The sequence below is a fragment of the Clytia hemisphaerica genome, unplaced genomic scaffold (genome assembly GCF_902728285.1).
Source record: "Clytia hemisphaerica strain Z4C2 unplaced genomic scaffold, Clytia hemisphaerica genome assembly, whole genome shotgun sequence".
In the NCBI taxonomy this organism is placed as follows: domain Eukaryota; kingdom Metazoa; phylum Cnidaria; class Hydrozoa; order Leptothecata; family Clytiidae; genus Clytia; species Clytia hemisphaerica.
The window spans coordinates 50,071-74,173 of record NW_027104234.1 but is presented as its reverse complement, the minus strand read 5'-3'; the positions used below and the strand labels follow the sequence as shown (position 1 = coordinate 74,173).

The following is a 24,103-nucleotide window of genomic DNA, read 5'->3' as shown; positions in this document are numbered from 1 at the left end:
CTACCGTCGCTCATTTATAAAAGTGTACAATAGCATAAAAAACTCTTTAATTGACTCACCTATTGAATGAGTAAAGTGGCAAAGTTCCACTCCAGTCCTACCTCAGTCTCAAAAGCTGCAAGTTGTTCATCACAAGGAAGTGAGCAACTCGTTAAGAAGCATTATCAATTAAATGTAAAAAATGAAAATTTATGACTAAGAACTCTTCCTTAATAGGTTAGTAAGTACATCCCTATTAAATATTTCCTATGTTTTCATAAATACTTTTTGAGAAGGAAGAAACTGGGCGCTAGGCCCTAAGAAATTCAGTATAAAAAGAGGGTTTAGTAGGTTTAAAATCATTCACAATTTGAGGTCAAGCAAGCATAACAAGCAAAGAGTAAATTGTGAAATACAAATTGCTAACACATTCAAAGACAGAAGAAGATCAGTTAGTTTGAGCTCGTCAAAAGGTATTTTTAACTTTTTTTAATCTTTGTCATCAGTTACATATTTTATTTAACATTGCAGGCATTTTTCTTTTATAAAGTTTCAACCCTTTAATCATTTCATCCCTTAACAGAAATCACGAAAAGAAATCTGACCTTTTTATTTGATTTTTTTTTCATTTTAGGAAAGCCATGAAGAGTCTGGCATTGTTATTGGTCATTACCATCATCGGCCAGTCACGCGCACGTAAGTTGATGTCAGATTCATATACCGGGTGTGCCACAAAAAAGTTTCACTTTAGAACTAGAAATCTAGAAATCTAAATTTAAAAAAAAAACATTCCTATTTTATTGGAAAGAATAATGATAAACTAAAATTTTGATGGGTTATTTATTAAATTCGATTCATTAGATCAAATTAAATTATGCTCAATTGAATAATAAAGTTACTTTCAGAAAGTGCTCGAAATGTTTGTTTCTACTTCTTTTGATCCTCCAAAGTATATATTCGCATTACAAGAAAAATAAGTTTTTGAAATTATTTTCTTCCAGCTTACTGCTCATGAATTTTAGGGAAAATATCTTTAAAAGTCCCTTCGTTGATCTAAAATCGAAACTGTCAAAAGAATTATACACTGTTAAACACGATATCAGAAAATAATATCATTTCTATTTAGGTACCTTACGAGGTGATTGCGAGGGAGTTCACTGTCAATACGGAGGGAAGTGTAAGGAGCTCGTTTATGGCGGCTTTGAATGTAAATGCACAAGAGGATTCGCAGGAAAGTTCTGTGAGATCGACACTAACAAATGCAAAGGAGTCCATTGTCAATACGGAGGAACATGCAAAACTGTTGGGAACACCTACAAATGTGAATGCAGAAAAGGATACAAAGGAAAGCGCTGTGAAATCGTCAGTAACAAATGTATAGGAGTCCATTGCCAATACGGAGGAACATGCAAAACTGTTGGCAACACCTACAAATGTAAATGCAAAAGAGGATACGAAGGAAAGAATTGTGAAATCAAGACTGACCGATGCAAAGGAGTCACATGTCGAAATGGAGGAAAATGCAAAACTGTTGGCAACACCTACAAATGTGAATGCAAAAAGGATACGAAGGAAAGAATTGTGAAATCAAGACTGACCGATGCAAAGGAGTCACATGTCGAAATGGAGGAAAATGCAAAACTGTTGGTAACACCTACAAATGTGAATGCAGAAAAGGATACGAAGGAAAGAATTGTGAAATCAAGACTGACCGATGCAAAGGAGTCACATGTCGAAATGGAGGAAAATGCAAAACTGTTGGCAACACCTACAAATGTGAATGCAAAAAAGGATACGAAGGAAAGAATTGTGAAATCAAGACTGACCGATGCAAAGGAGTCACATGTCGAAATGGAGGAAAATGCAAAACTGTTGGCAACACCTACAAATGTGAATGCAAAAAGGATACGAAGGAAAGAATTGTGAAATCAAGACTGACCGATGCAAAGGAGTCACATGTCGAAATGGAGGAAAATGCAAAACTGTTGGCAACACCTACAAATGTGAATGCAAAAAAGGATACGAAGGAAAGAATTGTGAAATCAAGACTGACCGATGCAAAGGAGTCACATGTCGAAATGGAGGAAAATGCAAAACTGTTGGTAACACCTACAAATGTGAATGCAGAAAAGGATACGAAGGAAAGAATTGTGAAATCAAGACTGACCGATGCAAAGGAGTCACATGTCGAAATGGAGGAAAATGCAAAACTGTTGGCAACACCTACAAATGTGAATGCAAAAAAGGATACGAAGGAAAGAATTGTGAAATCAAGACTGACCGATGCAAAGGAGTCACCTGTCGAAATGGAGGAAAATGCAAAACTGTTGGCAACACCTACAAATGTGAATGCAAAAAAGGATACGAAGGAAAGAATTGTGAAATCAAGACTGACCGATGCAAAGGAGTCACATGTCGAAATGGAGGAAAATGCAAAACTGTTGGCAACACCTACAAATGTGAATGCAAAAAAGGATACGAAGGAAAGAATTGTGAAATCAAGACTGACCGATGCAAAGGAGTCACATGTCGAAATGGAGGAAAATGCAAAACTGTTGGCAACACCTACAAATGTGAATGCAAAAAAGGATACGAAGGAAAGAATTGTGAAATCAAGACTGACCGATGCAAAGGAGTCACATGTCGAAATGGAGGAAAATGCAAAACTGTTGGCAACACCTACAAATGTGAATGCAAAAAAGGATACGAAGGAAAGAATTGTGAAATCAAGACTGACCGATGCAAAGGAGTCACATGTCGAAATGGAGGAAAATGCAAAACTGTTGGCAACACCTACAAATGTGAATGCAAAAAAGGATACGAAGGAAAGAATTGTGAAATCAAGACTGACCGATGCAAAGGAGTCATATGTCGAAATGGAGGAAAATGCAAAACTGTTGGCAACACCTACAAATGTGAATGCAAAAAAGGATACGAAGGAAAGAATTGTGAAATCAAGACTGACCGATGCAAAGGAGTCACATGTCGAAATGGAGGAAAATGCAAAACTGTTGGCAACACCTACAAATGTGAATGCAGAAAAGGATACGAAGGAAAGAATTGTGAAATCAAGACTGACCGATGCAAAGGAGTCACATGTCGAAATGGAGGAAAATGCAAAACTGTTGGCAACACCTATAAATGTGAATGCAAAAAAGGATACGAAGGAAAGAATTGTGAAATCAAGACTGACCGATGCAAAGGAGTCACATGTCGAAATGGAGGAAAATGCAAAACTGTTGGCAACACCTACAAATGTGAATGCAAAAAAGGATACGAAGGAAAGAATTGTGAAATCAAGACTGACCGATGCAAAGGAGTCACATGTCGAAATGGAGGAAAATGCAAAACTGTTGGCAACACCTACAAATGTGAATGCAAAAAGGGATACGAAGGAAAGAATTGTGAAATCAAGACTGACCGATGCAAAGGAGTCACGTGTCGAAATGGAGGAAAATGCAAAACTGTTGGCAACACCTACAAATGTGAATGCAAAAAAGGATACGAAGGAAAGAATTGTGAAATCAAGACTGACCGATGCAAAGGAGCCCCTTGTCGAAATGGTGGAAAATGCAAAACAGTTGGCAACACCTACAAATGTGAATGCAGAAAGGGATACGAAGGACAGCATTGTGAAATTGAAAATGACCGATGTAGAGGAATTGTTTGTCAAAATGGTGGAAAATGTAAAACTGTTGGAGACAGCTTCAAATGTAAATGCAGGAGAGGATTTACTGGAAAGCATTGTGAAAACAGACCTTACTAACTTTTCAAAGTTTAGTTTGGAATTTGCGGAAATGAAAATGGAATATGTTAAACGATTTTATTCAATTATCTTTTTATTTTAAGCTCTAATAATTCTTTTTTATTGGGTTCTTTTAGCGGGGTTTTCAAAGTTTACTTTCTGAAATTTTAGGTTGATAGTTAATCAATATAAGAATTTTCCAAGTTTCACAACGAGATGTTGTTGAATAAGTTATTCGTGATTTGGATTAAAGTGAAATTCCTTTGATAATGTTGGGACTAATTTTTATATCAAAATAGGTATTTGATAATCTTATTATTTATCGTGATATTTATATAATTTATAACATTTAAATTTTATTAGAAATTTCGGGAATTTTTTTGTTCATTATTTTCTTTATTTAATACATTGCATGAATTGAAATTTTAATAAAGTGTTGTTAATTCTGCCAGATGATCTACAAAAATAGCCGCAATATATACTCTATTTGGAAGTTTCAATTTAAAATCCTGGAAATTTGCCTTCTTGTAAGGCACAAATAATCATCTTTACTTAACGAAAATCCTGCACGTGGACAGTTTTCTACGAATTTCTACGAAAGTTTAATGGCGTGTCTAAAGGAGCGATGGCCAACTTAGGAGCGACGGCCGAACAGAGAGACCCAGAGAGAAGGTGTCAGCGCTTCAAACCAGAGATTCGCGGTTCGAATTCTCACTCCTTCCAATGTTCCGTTCAGTTCATAGATAGCCAAACTGGCTGGCCGTGGACCCCATGAAAACAATCGCAAGACTGCTTAAAAGTCCTAGATTACTTGGCTATCCACGTTAAATATCGACTCTTCCATCTATAAATGGTTGAATTTGGATTCGAAGATGAATCATCATCTGTAGTGGAGCCCGAAAAATCATAACCATTTCTAGAAACCAATTGTTTGCTCATACCGTGTGCGCCACAAAAACAGTTTCTCTCTTTAAAACTAACTTTCCCGAAATCTAAAAATTTTAAAAGACCCATTCCTATTCCATTGGAAAGAAGAAAGATAAACTTAAATTTTGATGGGTTATTTATTAAATTCGGTTCATTAGATCGAAAGTTATACTCTATTGAATAAAAAAGTTACTTTTTGAAAGTGCTCAAAAAGTGCTCATTGTTTTTTATAAGCATACCTTTTATAAGCATACTGAAGCTCAAATTTCCAGAAAAATTAAGCATACGCTAAGCATACCTTTAGGCTCAACCAAAGAAATTTTTAGAATCATAATTTCCAAAACTTCAGAAAATAACAGAAGAATGAAGAAGAGAATTACAAACAAAATTCGAAAAATTTGTGATTTTAATTTGTTTATTTTACACAACTTGGCCTCTTAAGAATGCACACTTTCTAAACTTACTTGTTTTTACCAAGCATAGGGTTAAGCATAATTCGAGTCTCAAAATTGAGCTTTACTTAACCATAGTGAGCTTCAGCCGAAATACTGTATGCTTAAAAAAAAATGAGTGTAACATGATGCATCAGTATTTTCGTTTCAGTCATTAAAAATGATAATTAGCTGTCTAAATGACCGTTTGTTATATAAAGGAAGATTGAATTTCAATGAAAGGCAGAAAATTCGTCGAAAAAGCCAAAAAATCTGGTAAAATTCTTAAAGATGTATCAAATATGGGTTTGAGGTACATCCAGCCTTACATCCAGTCTAGAACCAAAAATCTGAGGAAAATTTCGTTAAAAGTAAATTGAAATGATTTTGATGAACATTTTAAACCGTTTCGTTCCATCAGTTTCAAAATTTATGTGTTTAATTACTGAAAATTGGTCTTAATCATTTAAAGCCTCTTGAGATTGCCAATTTTAAAATAAAAATTTGATAGGTCGAGTTTTAACGTTTCCGGGCACTTTCTGAAAGTAACTTTTTTATTCGATTGAGCATAACTTTTGATCTAATAAATCGAATTTATTGAATGACCCATCAAAATTTAAGTTTATCTTTCTTTTTTCTGATGGAATAGAAATAGTTGTTTCTTAATTCTTGGTTTTCGAAAAAATCAGTTTCAAAGAGAGAAACTCTTTTGTGGCGCACCCGGTATAATTGTGATTTTTACTCGGAATTTATTAATTGCAATCAGCTTAATCATAGTTTAATTGTTTCGAAATCCTTTGTCGATACGACTTTGGTACGTTATGTGCTTCGGGCCTGGCTACCCCTTTTTTTAAGTGTCTTTGATTTGTATGTTTTAAGGTACCTTAAATGTTCATTCTTCGGACTTTTCGACACCCCTGTCTCAGCGCCCCGGTGGAGCCTTTTTCCTCAGTGGGGATGGAAATTTCTATCGAAATCCCAACGGGGATAGAAAATCTTTTCCAAAATTGTTTCCAGCTCAAAAATTCCAGTGGGGATGGTTTTGGAGTCCAATTTTTCCATTAAATTTTCAATGGGGATATGATCATAGGGCAACTTCCCAGTGGGGTTAAAAATGTAGGGTATTTTTTCCACCGGGGACGATGTTTTGGCTTATTTTTTCCACAGGGGCAGGGGGTCCACCGGGTCTGTGACACAGGGGTGTTTTTCGACTAGAATGACACCAATAATTATTATAGAACCCATCAATTTACCACCCACTGCTTCTAATTCAAATCTGGACCTATTATCAAAATTAAAAAAGTATCACCACTCTCGTTTTAAAATAATAGATACCTTGGTTAAATTGGAAATGGGTTTAAGGGGTTTGATTCATTGATAGCACGGCTATTTCCTAAACAATGTTCATTTTTTCAACAGTCAAAATTCCCTTTTTTAAATTACAAAAAGTCGAAAACAAGAGTATCAATCTTGCATAATTCACACAGGAGAAAGGTACCTTTTCAACATGACTCAATTCGAATGAAATGAAATAGACAAAGTAACTGTTATCTTCAAATGCTTCAAACTTTTGAACCACTATAGTCAAAATTTGAAAAGTTAAACAATAGCAATTTTAAGTTTTTTAATCTACTTTACATTGAGAAAGGATTCGGAAAACCTCATATTATTTTGGACACAGAGCTGGCTATCAAATCCTACTATTTTTCCGTGGGTCTCTCTGTCCGAACTGATAATCTGCGCCTCTCTGTTTTAAGGTTGGATTGTCGTGGTTTATAGTAAATTTCGTTATCCATTCTACTGTATGTTGATTTTTGTTTTTGAGGATTAAACATTTGTAGGAATCTATTATTCCAGTGGACACCTGACTTAAAAACCCAATACCACTAATCTGAATGCTAGCCTTCTTACTTGCTTTCTAACATTGTGAAAAATGGAAAGTTCCAGTTTCTCGTAGAATTCATCAATTTTTTACCCGAGAAATGTTTCATAGGAGAAGTGTTGCAAAATTGCATAAAATTTGATTGACAGTGAAAGGACGGAAGACTTCAGGGCACCATTATAAAGCATTTTACTTTCACTTTTCAGGAACATTATGGAGGAAATGAATTTTAAGACGTTGATACTTAATTTGATATTTCCGGTGAAATATTTTGTGTCGAATACACATTAAAGAAGCTTCTTTTATGACAAGTTGTGATGACACCTACAGAATGACAAAAATCGAAATATTTATTGAAGGGTGTGTTACCAGACGACTTTTTTGTCAGCCGTTTTGGTAGAATTTCAAGCCAGGATTTGGCTAAACTCTACGTATCAGAGTTAGGTTACCTCTGAAGTTAAATAAAAAGTTTAAAGATATGCACTAATGTCTCGCTTGACCTATCAAATTATCCTAATATGACGGCAAAAATATCTCAACATGGAAAAAAGAAATTCTTGAAAACCAAATTTTGACGACTATGACAGTATTGGCAACACTGAGAATAAAGTTGACATATGGGCAACAATCTAAAAAATCCCATAATATCAATTTCAAAAATGTTAAGCTTATTAGGTCCCACGAATTAAAAAAAAAAGCCAAATTGGTTTCCTGTTACTGGTAACTAGTCTCCATGGCAGAGTACTGCCAAAAGTATCCTATAATTATTAAAGACAGCACATTTTTTTTCGAGTCCTTCCCCCCCCTTTATTCTCAAGGCCCTGAACAGTAAAAGTACCCCTCATTTTATTCCGGTCCCTTGAGTTTAATAAAGTGCTCTTTTAAGAAGTTGCCAATTTGATGCTAGCACAATTAGTATTTTTGTATGTTTCATGTTTAAAACGGCGCAAAATAAATTATGGTATTTTGCCCAAACCTATTTTCCTCCACCTAGAGCTTTTCTTATTTTTGCTACTTTGATAAAAAAGGTTCTTCCTTCCTTTTGGCTACTTTTCCGAATAATATTCCCAACTTCTTTTTGAAGAGATATAGTGAAGTTATGTGTACTGAAAGAAAATACAAACTAGCGACTAACCATGACAATCTGAAATTTAAAAGAAAAAAAAAAAAAAAAGTGCCCGAGCGGCTGCCTCAAAGGGTTGAGGGAGAAGAAATGACAAAAAAAATCAAGAAAATGAAAATTAAACATAAAGACATATATAAACAATAAAAAATGAAAAAAAAATTATGAAAAAAGTCCAATATTCTTTTTTGTAATTTTATTTGTAAATAAGGAAAGCTCCCGACAGCAGATTCGTATAGGGGAAAATTAAGAAAACTAATGCTTCAATGGATGAGCGACGATACAAATTTAACCGAATCTGCTGCAAATTTTTTCAATTCATTATGTTTACCTAAAGTCCTTTTGAAAATGTCCTTCAGTTTATGAGGCTGAGCAACTAAATTTTTCATTCTGATTCTTTTACTGGGTAATCGTGTTAATCACAGTCTTCCTTTCTTCCATAGTTCGAATCAGATGCTATTTGTTCTTTACGCTTTTTCGTAAATTTTTTAAGTACAACTCAAGCCCATTTATAAAATAATACATTAGCATAAAAACCTCTTTAATTGACTCATCTATTGAGTAAAGTGGCAAAATTCCACTTCAGTCCTCCCTCAGTCTCAAAAGCTGCAGACTCAGCACAAGGAAGTGAGCAACTCGTTAAGAAGCATTAGCAATTAAATGTAAAAAAATGAAAATTTATGGTTAAGAACTCTTCCTTAATAGGTTAGTAAGTACATCCCTATTAAATATTTCCTGTATATTCATAAATACTTTTTGAGAAGGAAGAAACTGGGCACTAGGCCCTAAGAAATTCAGTATAAAAAGAGGGTTTAGTAGATTTAAAATCATTCACAATTTGAGGTCAAGCAAGCATAACAAGCAAAGAGTAAATTGTGAAATACAAATTGCTAACACATTCAAAGACAGAAGAAGATCAGTTAGTTTGAGCTCGTCAAAAGGTATGTCTAACTTTTTTAATCTTTGTCATCAGTTACATATTTAACTTAACATGTAATCGTAGGCATTTTTCTTTTTTATAAAGTTTCAACTCTTTAATCATTTCATCCCTTAACATAAATCGCGAAAATAAATTTGACCTTTTCATTTGATTTTTTTTTTAGGAAAGCCATGAAGAGTCTGGCATTGTTATTGGTCATTGCCATCATTGGCCAGTCTCGCGCACGTAAGTTGATGTCAGATTCATATACCGAGTGTTCCTCAAAAAAGTTTCTCTCTTTAAAAATAACTTTCTATAAATCTAAGAATTTTCAAAGAAACATTCTTATTTCATTGGAAGGAAGAAAGATAAGCTTAAATTTTTATGGGTTATTTATTAAATTCGATACATTAGATCAAAAGTTATGCCCAATTGAATAAAAAAGTTACTTTCAGGAAGTGCTCGAAAACGTTGAAATACATGATTAAATGCATTTTTTATTAATTACACACATAAATTTCGAAACTGTAAGGCCGAATGGGTTTGAAATCTTCATCAAAATCACTTTAATTTACTTTTACCGAAAGTTTCCTCAGATTTTTGGTTTTAGATTGGTGAAAGTCTATGTAAGGCTGAATGTATCTCGAAACCCATATTTGATGTATTTTTATGAATTTTACCAGATTTTTTTTGCCTTTTTCTACCAATTTTCTGCCTTTTATTTAAACTCAACCTTCCTTTATATAATAAAAGGTAATTTAGACAGCTAATTATCATTTTTAATGACTTAAACTAAGATGATGATTTATCATATAATTATGCTTCTGTTTAGCTTGATAGGTCGACTTTTTAACGTTTTTGAGCACTTTCAGAAAGTAACTTTTTTATTTAATTGTGCATAACTTTTGATCTAATGAATCAAATTTAATAAATGAAACATCAAAATTTGATTTATCTTTCTTTTTTCCAATGAAATACGAATGGTTTTTATAAAATTTTTATTTAGACTTCTAGAAAATTAATTTTAAAGAGAGAAACTTTTTTGTGGCACACCCGGTAGTGTTGCAAAAATTGAAATATTTGCTTCTACTTCTTCTGATCCTCCTAAGTAAATATTATTAGCATTACAAGAAAAATAAGTTTTTGAAATTAGTTTTTTCAATCTTACTGCTTATGAATTTTAGGGGAGATAGCTTTAAAAGTCCCTTTGTTAATCTAAAATCAAAACTGTCAAAAGAGTTATACACAATATCAGAAAATAATATAATTTTTATTTAGGTACCTTACGAGGTGATTGCGAAGGAGTCCACTGTCAATACGGAGGGAAGTGTAAGGAGCTCGTTTATGGCGGCTTTGAATGTAAATGCACGAGGGGATTTGCAGGAAAGTTCTGTGAAATAGACACTAACAAATGCAAAGGAGTCCATTGTCAAAACGAAGGAAAATGCAAAACTGTTGGCAACACGTTCAAATGTGAATGCAGAAAGGGTTATGAAGGAAAGTGGTGTGAAATCGACACTAACAAATGCAAAGGAGTCCATTGTCAAAACGGAGGAAAATGCAAAACTGTTGGCAACACCTACAAATGTGAATGCAAAAAAGGATACGAAGGAAAGAATTGTGAAATCAAGACTGACCGATGCAAAGGAGTCACATGTCGAAATGGAGGAAAATGCAAAACTGTTGGCAACACCTACAAATGTGAATGCAAAAAAGGATACGAAGGAAAGAATTGTGAAATCAAGACTGACCGATGCAAAGGAGTCACATGTCGAAATGGAGGAAAATGCAAAACTGTTGGCAACACCTACAAATGTGAATGCAGAAAAGGATACGAAGGAAAGAATTGTGAAATCAAGACTGACCGATGCAAAGGAGTCACATGTCGAAATGGAGGAAAATGCAAAACTGTTGGCAACACCTACAAATGTGAATGCAAAAAAGGATACGAAGGAAAGAATTGTGAAATCAAGACTGACCGATGCAAAGGAGTCACATGTCGAAATGGAGGAAAATGCAAAACTGTTGGCAACACCTACAAATGTGAATGCAAAAAAGGATACGAAGGAAAGAATTGTGAAATCAAGACTGACCGATGCAATGGAGTCACGTGTCGAAATGGAGGAAAATGCAAAACTGTTGGCAACACCTACAAATGTGAATGCAAAAAAGGATACGAAGGAAAGAATTGTGAAATCAAGACTGACCGATGCAAAGGAGTCACATGTCGAAATGGAGGAAAATGCAAAACTGTTGGCAACACCTACAAATGTGAATGCAAAAAAGGATACGAAGGAAAGAATTGTGAAATCAAGACTGACCGATGCAAAGGAGTCACGTGTCGAAATGGAGGAAAATGCAAAACTGTTGGTAACACCTACAAATGTGAATGCAGAAAAGGATACGAAGGAAAGAATTGTGAAATCAAGACTGACCGATGCAAAGGAGTCACATGTCGAAATGGAGGAAAATGCAAAACTGTTGGCAACACTACAAATGTGAATGCAAAAAAGGATACGAAGGAAAGAATTGTGAAATCAAGACTGACCGATGCAAAGGAGTCACATGTCGAAATGGAGGAAAATGCAAAACTGTTGGCAACAGCTACAAATGTGAATGCAGAAAAGGATACGAAGGAAAGAATTGTGAAATCAAGACTGACCGATGCAAAGGAGTCACATGTCGAAATGGAGGAAAATGCAAAACTGTTGGCAACACCTACAAATGTGAATGCAAAAAAGGATACGAAGGAAAGAATTGTGAAATCAAGACTGACCGATGCAAAGGAGTCACATGTCGAAATGGAGGAAAATGCAAAACTGTTGGCAACACCTACAAATGTGAATGCAAAAAAGGATACGAAGGAAAGAATTGTGAAATCAAGACTGACCGATGCAAAGGAGTCACATGTCGAAATGGAGGAAAATGCAAAACTGTTGGCAACACCTACAAATGTGAATGCAAAAAAGGATACGAAGGAAAGAATTGTGAAATCAAGACTGACCGATGCAAAGGAGTCACGTGTCGAAATGGAGGAAAATGCAAAACTGTTGGCAACACCTACAAATGTGAATGCAAAAAAGGATACGAAGGAAAGAATTGTGAAATCAAGACTGACCGATGCAAGGAGTCACATGTCGAAATGGAGGAAAATGCAAAACTGTTGGCAACACCTACAAATGTGAATGCAAAAAAGGATACGAAGGAAAGAATTGTGAAATCAAGACTGACCGATGCAAAGGAGTCACGTGTCGAAATGGAGGAAAATGCAAAACTGTTGGTAACACCTACAAATGTGAATGCAGAAAAGGATACGAAGGAAAGAATGTGAAATCAAGACTGACCGATGCAAAGGAGTCACATGTCGAAATGGAGGAAAATGCAAAACTGTTGGCAACACCTACAAATGTGAATGCAAAAAAGGATACGAAGGAAAGAATTGTGAAATCAAGACTGACCGATGCAAAGGAGTCACATGTCGAAATGGAGGAAAATGCAAAACTGTTGGCAACACCTACAAATGTGAATGCAAAAAGGATACGAAGGAAAGAATTGTGAAATCAAGACTGACCGATGCAAAGGAGTCACGTGTCGAAATGGAGGAAAATGCAAAACTGTTGGCAACACCTACAAATGTGAATGCAAAAAAGGATACGAAGGAAAGAATTGTGAAATCAAGACTGACCGATGCAAAGGAGTCACATGTCGAAATGGAGGAAAATGCAAAACTGTTGGCAACACCTACAAATGTGAATGCAAAAAAGGATACGAAGGAAAGAATTGTGAAATCAAGACTGACAGATGCAAAGGAGCCCCTTGTCGAAATGGTGGAAAATGCAAAACAGTTGGCAACACCTACAAATGTGAATGCAGAAAGGGATACGAAGGACAGCATTGTGAAATTGAAAATGACCGATGTAGAGGAATCGTTTGTCAAAATGGTGGAAAATGTAAAACTGTTGGAGACAGCTTCAAATGTAAATGCAGGAGAGGATTTACTGGAAAGCATTGTGAAAACAGACCTTACTAACTTTTCAAAGTTTAGTTTGGAATTTGCGGAAATGAAAATGGAATATGTTAAACGATTTTATTCAATTATCTTTTTATTTTAAGCTATAATAATTCTTTTTTATTGGGTTCTTTTAGCGGGGTTTTCAAAGTTTACTTTCTGAAATTTTAGGTTGATAGTTAATCAATATAAGGATTTTCCAAGTTTCACAACGAGATGTTGTTGAATAAGTTATTCGTGATTTGGATTAAAGTGAAATTCCTTTGATAGTGATGGGACTTATATCAAAATAGGTATTTGATAATCTTATTATTTATCGTGATATTTATATAATTTATAACATTTAAATTTTATTAGAAATTTCGGGAATTTTTTTGTTCATTATTTTCTTTAATTAATACATTGCATGAATTGAAATTTTAATAAAGTGTTGTTAATTCTGCCAGATGATCTACAAAAGTAGCTTCAATATGTACTCTATTTAAAAGTTTCAATTTAAAATCCTGGAAATTTGTCTTCTTGTAAGGCACGAATAATCATCTTTACTTAACGAAAATCTTGCATGTGGACAGTTTTCTACGAATTTCTACAAAAGTTTAATGGCCTGTCTAAAAATGGTTGAATTCGGATTCGAAGATGAATTATCATCTGTAGTAGAGCCCGAAAAATCATAGCCATTTCTAATAATCTAGTGTTTGCTCACTTTATTCGGAATTTATAAATTGCAATCAGTTTAAGCATAGTCTAATTGTTTTGAAGTCCTTCGATAAAACGACTTCGGTACGTTAAGTTCTTTGGGCCTGGCTACACTGTTTTTAATTTAAAGTGCCTTTGATTTGTATGTTAAGGTACCTTAAATGTTCATTCTTTGCACTTTTCGACTACAATGACGCCAATAATTATTATAGAACCCATCAAGGTACCACGCACTGCTTTTAATTCAAATCTAGCAAATTAGCAAAATGAAAAAAAGACGACGACGACGACTCTCGTTTTAAAATAATAAATATCTTGGTTAAATCGGAGATGGGTTTAAGGGGTTTAATCCATCGATAGCCTAAACAATGTGTATTTTTTCAACAGTCAAAATTCCCTTTTTAAAACAAACGAAGCCAATTCGTCTCTATTCCATATGAGGAAGTTATGATTAAAACGGATTTGTATCGTTAAAAGGAGAGGCAAAAATAGGAAAACATTGAATCTGACGAATTTTCAAAAAAACTTTCAGTGAGAAATGTTTAAGGAATGAAAAATTTCTTACAATTGTTACACACAGGAGAAAATTACACAGTGTTGGTTTCATGCTAGTCCAATTTTCAGGCAATGTAATGATTTGTAGGTCCCTTTTCAACATGACTCAATTCGATTGAAATGAAATAGACAAAGTAACTGTTATCTTCAAAAGCTTCAAACTTTTGAACCACTATAGTCAAAATTGAAAAGTTAAACAATAGCAATTTTAAGTTTTTTAATCTACTTTACATTGAGAAAGGATTTGGAAAACCTCATATTATTTTGGACACAGAGCTGGCCATCAAGTCCTATTAGTTTTCCGTGGTTCACTCCGAACTGATAATCTGCGCCCCTCTGTTTTTAGGTGGGATTGTCGTGGTTTTATAGTCATGTCATTGTCCATTCTACTATATGTTGATTTTTTTTGTTGGGATTAAACATTTTTAGGAATCTATTATTAGATTGGACACCTGACTTAAAACCCAATCCACTATACTAAATGTTAGCCCTTTTACTAGATTATGGAGATCGGAAAGTTCCAGTTTCATCCGAGAAATGTTTCATAGGAGTAAGTGTTGCAAAATTGTATAGTATTTGATTGACGTTTAAAGGACGGAAGACTTCAGGCAGCATTATAAAGCATTTTACTTTTCACTTTTCATTTGGAAATTATAGAGGAAATTCTTTTAAGACGTTGATACTTAATATTTCCGGTGAAATATTTTTGGACCTACCCCGGTGGGGTGGAGGTCCTATAAATTAACCCATGTTCGTTCGTTCGTTAGTTAGTGTGTTAGTTACCAGCTTTTCTCGAGATTGGCTCATTAGTTTTTTCTGATTTTTGGCACAAAGGTGCATGACCATAAACCCTCGAATGTGACGTAGCCCGATTTTCGAAAAAAAAATTTTTTGGGCAAATTTGGGCCAAAAAACGGCTTAAAAACGGGTTTTTTGGACTTTGTGAAAAATTAGATCATTAATTTTTTCTGATTTTTAGCATGAAAGTAGGGTACAATCTTAGTTAAAGGATGGGTCAAGCAGATTTTTGCAAAAAAAATTTTTTGGCTCAAAAATCGCATTTTTATCTATAAGAACCACTTTTAATAAGAATACATCAATGTTCTTAACCATATTATTACTATTATTATTTCTATTATTTTTTTTACGATGAAAATGTCACGGTGGAGGGTAATGGTTAATCTATATCTATAAGAATCACTATTTATGAGCATATATCAATGTTATTAGCCAAATTGTTTTTTTATTATTATTTTTTCTAATAGAAGAAAGTGTCACGGTAGAGTGCGACGGTTTGACTTTTCTGGAAACCTTATTTATTAAGCTGTGCATTTTTTCTGATAGTGGTTTTTATAAAGAAAAAGCGCTTAATAGCTTTTTTATTTCTTTTTCAAAAATCTTTTTCAATAATAGTTTCTCTCAATAGATATGCTTTCATTTTCTTTATTTTTTTGTATTTTGACCAGTTATGTCTTATGTGTTTCATTGTTTCAATGTTCACTGATTAGTTTGATAACCAGGTAGGTCCATAAAAGTATCGCTTGTTTTATTTTAGAGTATAATTTCCTTACCGATATTTTTCTCTCAAAATTGGTCATTTTCTCTGAAATGAATGAGTGAAATGTTTCCCAACAGGGTTTAGAGCCAATCACTTCTTCGTAAGCTCACTCAGAGGGGTACTTAGCAACAAAAGGGCTAAATGTGTCCGGTCAGCACTTTATAAGTATGATTTACGGTAAGACATGATCCCGAAAACGGTGAAATTTCCAAACAATTAATGAAAAATTCTCTCATTGCATCTTAACATTAAACGAGAACCTCCTGTTCTTTAGATTGACTAATGCAAAGAATTATGAATAATGTAAATCGTTACAGTGTGTATTTTACAGACCAGATTTAAGTGCTTCCAGGAGCTTGTCTTGTCCTAAAACGCTTAAAATTACTACAGAAATACCCGAACTTACTGAGTTTAATCCGTCAAAATGCGCCAATTCCTTTATCTTTATTATTCATGCATGTAACGAGATTTAGAGGGCTTAGAATCTGTGTTGTCTGTAGGGCCACAAAAATTCGGCATAGTATGGCTTCTAGAGGCGATAAGCCTATGCCATTGTAATGGAAGCCTAGTGATAGAGCTATATTTGTGAATCTGCTCGGGGCTATGCTGGTTACTGTTACAATTATAAGAGACGTATAATGGTCAAATGCATCATTGTATATCCGCTTTAACTACATGAATGCAACACAACACCTTCAGCTAGTTGAAGAAGCCAGACTCAGACTCAGCCAGAAATTTTAACTAAAAGCGCTTTCAAGAAGTTATTATTGCCACATAAAATAATGCTTCCCTTTTCCGCTTAAGCTACATGTCAAAATTATCCTCGTTTTCTTACAAAAATCTAAGTATAATATTTAGAAATTTTGTTTTTAAAATTCTTATTTGTTTCAGACATGGCTTGCTGATGGTGATTCAATTTTCCTTTCCCCTCATGAGGTTTTAAGGTTTTATTTATAATCATCTGGTTTCTGTGGCTTCCTCAGAACATAAACATATAAACGACTGGACATCATCCTTCTCCTTTGTATTTTCGTAGAAAGCAATGCTACCTTTGTAGCCGCCTCGTTAAAACATAGAATAAAACAATAAATTTTGATGATCTACCCTGGGAATACCTTGCTAACAACGTCAATACTTTGACAAAACTCTCTGTTGTTCTACTCTTCTCAAGTCTTTTATCTATATCATGATAAAGATAACAGATGCGAAATCATCGTCATTTGTCAAAACTCCGACTAATATTTCTAAATTCTGACTCAAAAATATGAAAATAATATTGAGTATATAGGATCGAGAGTATAGGATTCAAATTATGATATTCTTATGACACAGGCTCTCAACTTTGGCATACTTTTTTTTTCAAGTCAATAAAAAAACTAATTGGAATGACAAAAGTGATTCAAAAGTATACACGCAGTTGAAATTCTCTATTTCAGCGTATAAAAAATTTGGAAATGATCATTTTGTAACTTAAGAGTAACTAGCCGTATGAGCAGCGTCGCACGCTCCGTGTCCAAATCCAGCAAATCGCTATACATCTAAAAAACCCTAATGGAAGAAAGATAGCTGCCGATTGATGATAAGCTTTTGATTTTATAAAGGAAAGGAGAAAAAAGTTCAACGTCATGAAGAGGAGGGTTTGTAGAGCTTTGTTAGATTTTCGAAAACTTTTTACAAAACGTTGTAAACACACACATTTTAGCGTATTAATATACATTAATCTTAAAAATTTTAGCGAGACCAATTTTACCGTTTTAGCAAGTTTTCCCTATTTTCGCTAAAATAAATCTCGTTAAAACACGCCGAATTGACAGATTGCTAAAATTTATCCGCGCGAAATTTTTCGAAAAGCTGAAATAAATTCAGTTTGTTTTTCTTAAACATGCTTTTCTTTTCATAATTTTTCAAAAACTAGTAACCGGGGATGGGGGCGTAAATTTCCGAGTTTATCCGTTCTCAGTCAAGAAATGTGTTACAAAGACATGTGAATGCATTGAAAAGGATGAAACTTTTTTCAGGGAAACATTTCGTGCATTGATTTTTTCTCCAAAATCATTTCCCTTGCCAAAATTAATCCACGCAAAATTTTTGTCAGACGAGTATTCGCTAAAATTTATCTACGCGAAATTTTTTGAAATCGTGATTCGCTAAAATAAATCCAAAAAAATCAAGATTTTTCTGACTCGCTAATATACACGCAAAAATTAGTCTCGCTAAAATTTATACGATTAAAGTATAGATTTTCAAGCTATCAAACTATCTATCAATCATTTTACCTGTAATTCAAAGAAATAGCATTGTGACGGAATATTGTCGGGTTTTTTATACCAATTTTAAAATGAAGGCGGCAACAAAGCTCACTTCAAAAACACAATGGAAGATAGACGTCCAATTATGATTTATCTCATGTGAAGGCGCAGTAGTGTACCAAGTATTGACCGTCGTCTAGAAGATCAGGACTAACTCCAACTCGGTGCTGTGTTTCACTTAATGAAAAGTAAATGCTACTTTTCTAGGACTAACCCATACCACGTGAGGGTCTTTTGGTGGACAGAAACTCTACAGGCTGTTCAGCGACTGTGTGACAAATCTGTGCTAGTGTCTATTAAGCATGCAAGAAATAAAAACTTCGGGCTTTGTTCTTTTTTTGGAAAATAATTCAAAGTCTGTCGTCTCGCGCATACAAGGTTATCCAGGTTTAGTGAGCTCAAAGCCAGACTAATTTTATCAAAATTTTATGCTTTGGTAGCTGGTAGTTTCTGGAAGTTTTAAGCACTTCTCGAAGTCTCAGAGCCAGGCTACACAGATTTCTCGTTACATGCATGAATAATAAAGATAATAGAGGATTTTGACGGATTATTCTCAGTAAAATTCTCCAGCTCGGGTTTTTCCGTGGTAAGTCTAAACATTTTAGAGCAATTTAGGCACTTAGAAGCACTTAATTCTGGTTTGTAAAATACACACAACGATTTACATGTATTCTTAATTCTTTGCATGTGTCAAACTAAGGAATAAGGTTCAACTTTGTTTAATGTCGAGATACAATGAGAGACTTTGTCAAATCTTTGAGTAATAGCTTGGAAATTTCACCATTTTTGGGATCAAATCTTACCAAAAAAACATGCTTATAAAGTGCTGATCAGACACATTTAGCCCTTATATATTCCCCAAGTACCTCTCTGAGTATAATATGAAGAATCGAGTGGCTCTAAACCTTATTAAGAATCATTCCACTCATTCATTTCAGACAAAAGGGTAAGGTAAGGAAATTGTACTCTGGTCTGTAAAATACACATATTTACTGCAAACTTATTGAAAATTTGCAAAAACAATTTTCAATGCCTTTTCTAAGAGCACATAAAGTTTTGATATGTTTAAAAGCATATTTCTTGAGATATTACTAAAAGAATTGCATCACTCCATGAAAGCCCGCCTACAACTAGAGCCAAACTGAGAAAACGAAAGTGATTTATATTCCGAGATAGGAAAGTTTTCAGACCCAACTTTGTATCTCAAAATTAATCAGTATCAAATTTTCGATCGATTGATATATGATAAGCCTATATTTGGGTTGGAAGAATTTTCAGTTTTGCCTACAGGGGTCACATGACCAAAAATCCGCCATTATGGATACCAAGGTGAGAAATCCAGGTGGCCCAGAAGCTTAAAATATTCTTATTACCATAAGGAACAAGAAAAACCCCAAGAAAGTTAGTCCACCAAATGGATAAGATACTTCCCGGCTCGTACCTGTCTAAGAAAAACACTGAATCAAGATGGCGACCAAGAAATGGGTTTTTCAAACTTACTGCTAAAGTTCTTGGATTTTTTGACTGGTTTAGGCCACTTTTCTTCATGGAAACATTGTTTTTATAATGGCAAAACATCCAGTAAGTATATCTTATATTTTGTGTTTTGTTTTTAGCATAAAAATTCCATTTATTTGTCATTTTGACCACTTTTCTCGACAAACCATCGGAGTCGACCCAAACTTACAGTACTTTTTACTTTTTATTCAGGTTGGAGCATGGAAAGTGGACAGATTCAATGCAAAAGTGTTTTCTACACCTAATTTATTTCAAAGGAGCACCAAAGAATTTGAAAAGCCTGGATTTATGTTGAATTGCACTACTTCTTCCGCTCCACCAGCAACGGTCGATCGATCCCCGAAATTCTTGCCTGATTACAGCTTATATGGATCAAAATGATGGCAGGAACCACATAACAGCCACATGGAATTATTATGATGACATTTAGCATTCCTTATGGTCAAAAGAGACCAGATTTGATAGCAATGAGTTTGCCTCAAAAGGCTTACGGTTTTTGGAAACTTTGCAACTGTCGCCGACTATGCCATCTAGTTTCACGGTAGCCGATACCCTTCAAAAGCTTCAGGAGCTAAGAATACTGACTGAAAGTGTTGTTTAGATAGTTGGGGAATACTTTTACACCATTTTTGATGTTGTAGCTGCTTCTGGAAACACATTATCATCAAAATACTTCAAAATTGTATATATTGGATTTTTTTAGCCGAAAATCGTGATTTTTGGCAAAAGTGACCGATATTTGGGAGGCTGGTGTGACACATACAGATTTTTCTGGAAGCTGATTTTTGGTATATTACTTCAAAATGATGTATAGATTGATAAATAGCCAAAGACAGATTTTTTAATTAACTTCCCCCCACTTTTTTTTGCTCTAGAAGTGAAAAATGCAAAAAAAAGTGACATTACCGCAAAACGTGAAAAAAAACTGTGGTTTACGTGATGCTACCATTTTTGTTGGAATATTTTATTTGGATTGGTACTTGGTCTAAAAGTTGTAGAATTTAAGTCGCTTTTCAGGGATTCGATGGCCAAAATGTTAATTTTGGGAATTTTACGACCCTTTGCAGGACAAATTTGACCAATTTTGACCAAACTTCGACCTTTCGGGGGGTAAAAAGTTGAAGTTTTCTTATTTTTCCGACCCTTAGCGGGACTAGGGAAGTCCAAAAAAGGTACCCTTAAAGGCGGCATATACCGTACCCTCCATTTGCATTTGCCCGGGGGGGGGGCATGTTAAAAACATATTAAGACTAAACTACAAAAGTTAAGAACATTCGAAGGCTTCAAAAATTTTGGATGTTATTATTAAAAAACGGGTATGACAAGTTGTGATGACACCTACAGAATAAAAAAAATCAGAATATTTATTGAAGGGTGTGTTACAGACGACTTTTTTGTCAGCCGTTTTGACAGAATTTCAATCCAGGATTTGGCTAAACTCTACGTATCAATGTTAGGTTGCCTCTGAAGTTTTATGTTTGATTAATTTAAATAAAAAGTTTAAAGATATGCACTAATGTCTCGCTTGACCTATCAAAGTATCCTAAAATTGCGGCAAAAATAACTCAACATCAAAACGAGAAAATTCTTGAAAAGCAAATTTTGATGACTTTGACATTATTGGCAACACTGAGAATAAAGTTAACATATGGGCAATAACCTAAAAAACCTAGAAAAATTTTTCCATTTTCAAACCTGTGCTGTAGAGGTTCGAGAACCTCACATTACACTAACGGTAACGGGGGACTAAAAAAGGAACCTAACCCAGTTGCCGAAGAAAAATTTTGTAAATCATCGCCATTTATCAATATCTACCAAGTGTCAAATCATCAATATCTTGGTACTTGTCAATCTTGAGATTGTTGAAATCTTCTACTTTCCCTACTAAGAAAAAAAGGATCAAAGCGCTTGTTGTCTTTCGTTACCGTTCGAAGGAAACTTTGATATTTTTTGGATAATGGTTTTTATTTGTTTTCCAGTTAGCCTAAAATTATAGCATCTTAACTTGATGAAAGTAAATTGATCTAACAAACACGTTTTTAATGTTAACCCTCACCAGCTTTACCTTTCTCTCACAAACAGCCTTTGAAGATGTACGTAGTCATGGATTTGTCTCAAAATCTCCATCTTTACACTGGCAAACAAAAGGTACGTGCAGTTGCTTTCCCTTACTTAAAGGACTAGTGTTTGGAAGAGATATCCAAAGGGATAATTATACAGTTTGAGATAATTTGCATGTGGAAGACCTTTTTATGGTATAGTGCAAGTAAAATTCTCAATTTCTTTAGCCTTACTGGGAGATTCTTCACACGTTCTTTATGACTTTTAACTGGTATACAATAGATTTTCAACATCAGAAGCCTGCAAGGAGTCATAGCCTTGATTCATTTTGTTGGACTATTTCACAGTTCTGGCACCTCACGAGTGATGCGAAAAATCGGGGGTGTATATTTGCTTGTGTGGGAGAGGGTATCACTCCATTCTCTTCTTTTAGAGATAAGCAGAATTTATCGAACCTATCATGTGGTTTGAGGTTTTAGGTCAATTAAACGCCCGTAGGGGGGGTATTAGGGTTGGCCAATGAGGGGTATGTGCGGACGGGACCTCCGAAATCCGACCCTTAGAGAGACTGATTTTTGCTGAAAAGGTGACCCTTAGAAAATTTTTTTTTCGATTTTTGAAAAAAGTCATACCCATAGAGGGACTTTATTACAATTTTTTCTCTGGAAATCAAAAAATTTCTTTAAAATCTTGAATTTTCCGACCCTTAGAGAGACTAATTTAAAACTTTCTGATTTTTCCGACCCTTAGAGAGACTTTAAAAGGTGAAAAAACTGGCCCTTACCGTCCGCACATACCCATCATTAATTTTTGCCTAAGTACCCCCTCCCCCCTGGGATTAAACACTGCGGTCCTAAGTCAAACCTTCCGACATTTTGCCTATTCATTTCCTTTCAAAGTTGAGATATGAAAATGGTATCAAAAAATGAGTTTTACACGTTTCTCGCATCATATACTCTATTTTAATTTTAATGTCAAAAAATTGTAAATGGAATTGCTCAATAACAATTCTTTTCAGTAAACTGAACCTTTAGCTTAAGCTCAACTCTTAGTCGCGTTCAAGATGGCGGTGTTTGCTTCGCTGATTATTATTTTTTGTTTTAGGTCATGTCCGTCTGCTTGCCCCAACCTTTACAAGGTATGTTGCTTCGATGTTACTAGTAAACCCTTTTTTGTTGTTGAGAATTTGTTAAATATTTTTTGGTGTTCGGTGCTGTTGTTATTCAGCGCTAAACAAGAGAGACCATTTCTCTAGTTGTAAATAACGCCCTTGATCGTTGTCGATTGTTGCCAAATTCTTGCATATGTCCATTCTGCACACATGATAAAACACACATTACAAATATTTCAAGGTAAGCAGTTGGGTTTATAACCAATGTACTTGAGTTATAACAGAGTTATTAGAATAGGAACTGATCGATGGTCCAATTTGGATATTTAAGTCTTATATTCAGGCAAACTTTCCTAACCGGAGATGGATGTGGAATGATGTGGAATGAAATATACAAATAATAATAATAATACATTTTAATTTACGTATACAGGTGTGGAGCTGGGCACATTGAATCTGAACCAATTTGTAAACGGTGGATTTAATATTGTAAGTAATTGTAAACTAGTGTAATGTTTGGAAGAAAAGAGCTCACCACTTTGTCTGTAATAAGATTTTCTTGGACATTGCAGAGACCTTGAAATTGCTTTTGCAGTATAGCACTTGCATTGATTTTCACAGCAGATTATATTTACTACGCTAACTCCGTAAGGTAATATGCACATGTTGGGAGGCTGAAGTAAAACAATCGCAACAGAATCTATCGCCCATCAAAAGTATATACTCAGAGCCTAGCCTGCTTTGCTCTCGAATTGAGACGACGGGCAGCGTGGTTTTAAAATCTTTTGCTGAGCAAACAGGTCAGATCATTACATTGACCGCATCCTTTTAGACCAATGAGCAGTGTCGAGATCTGTTATATGATTAGTGCATTGCACCTATTAGAGTCGTTTTAACGGTGTTTTTGTGTTTTATTTATAGTCATGTTGTAACAATAGCGAGCGATCAGCAAGACTTCAAATACCCCCGCTGTGTCAATCAGATCTTGGTAAGCTTTTCGTCGCATATTTCTTTGACAAAGTTACAAAATACACTCTTTTTAGTTAAGAATAATAATACAATAATGACCGGTTAGTGAGGGCTGTACTGAGAAATATTGCCCTAAGTCAAGTAACGACCGAGCTTGCGAGGTTGTTGCGTTGACCGAGGGCAATATTTTCAGTACAGCCCGAAAAAAACCGGTCATTATTGTATTTGTTAACCGTTTCCTTCAGCTTCGATTGATTTTTAGCGTTTTATCCAGGAAAAATAGCGAGATAAAGCAGAAAAAAGAAGCGGAA

At 34.7% G+C, this 24,103-nt stretch overlaps 2 protein-coding genes across 2 annotated transcripts in view; both read left to right on the top strand.

Moving 5' to 3' along the window:
- Window positions 1-23,870, top strand: part of LOC136816036 (anaphase-promoting complex subunit 1-like) — a 35,601-nt gene extending 11,731 nt beyond the window's left edge. Inside the window, exons 12-15 of the mRNA XM_067072466.1 lie at window positions 21,734-21,799; window positions 22,817-22,850; window positions 23,257-23,312; window positions 23,745-23,870. Of these exons, the coding sequence (XP_066928567.1) occupies window positions 21,734-21,799; window positions 22,817-22,850; window positions 23,257-23,312; window positions 23,745-23,870 (282 nt within the window). The remainder of the gene's footprint in view (window positions 1-21,733; window positions 21,800-22,816; window positions 22,851-23,256; window positions 23,313-23,744) is intronic.
- LOC136816031 (fibropellin-1-like) lies at window positions 360-13,143 on the top strand. Its single transcript, XM_067072462.1, is given in 9 exon segments — window positions 360-452; window positions 614-675; window positions 1,106-1,755; window positions 1,880-3,643; window positions 9,012-9,028; window positions 9,191-9,252; window positions 10,285-12,074; window positions 12,312-12,537; window positions 12,540-13,143. Coding segments are annotated over 8 exon segments (5,061 nt in total). The 5' UTR covers window positions 360-452; window positions 614-620; the 3' UTR covers window positions 13,037-13,143.
- Window positions 23,871-24,103: the final 233 nt, after the last annotated feature.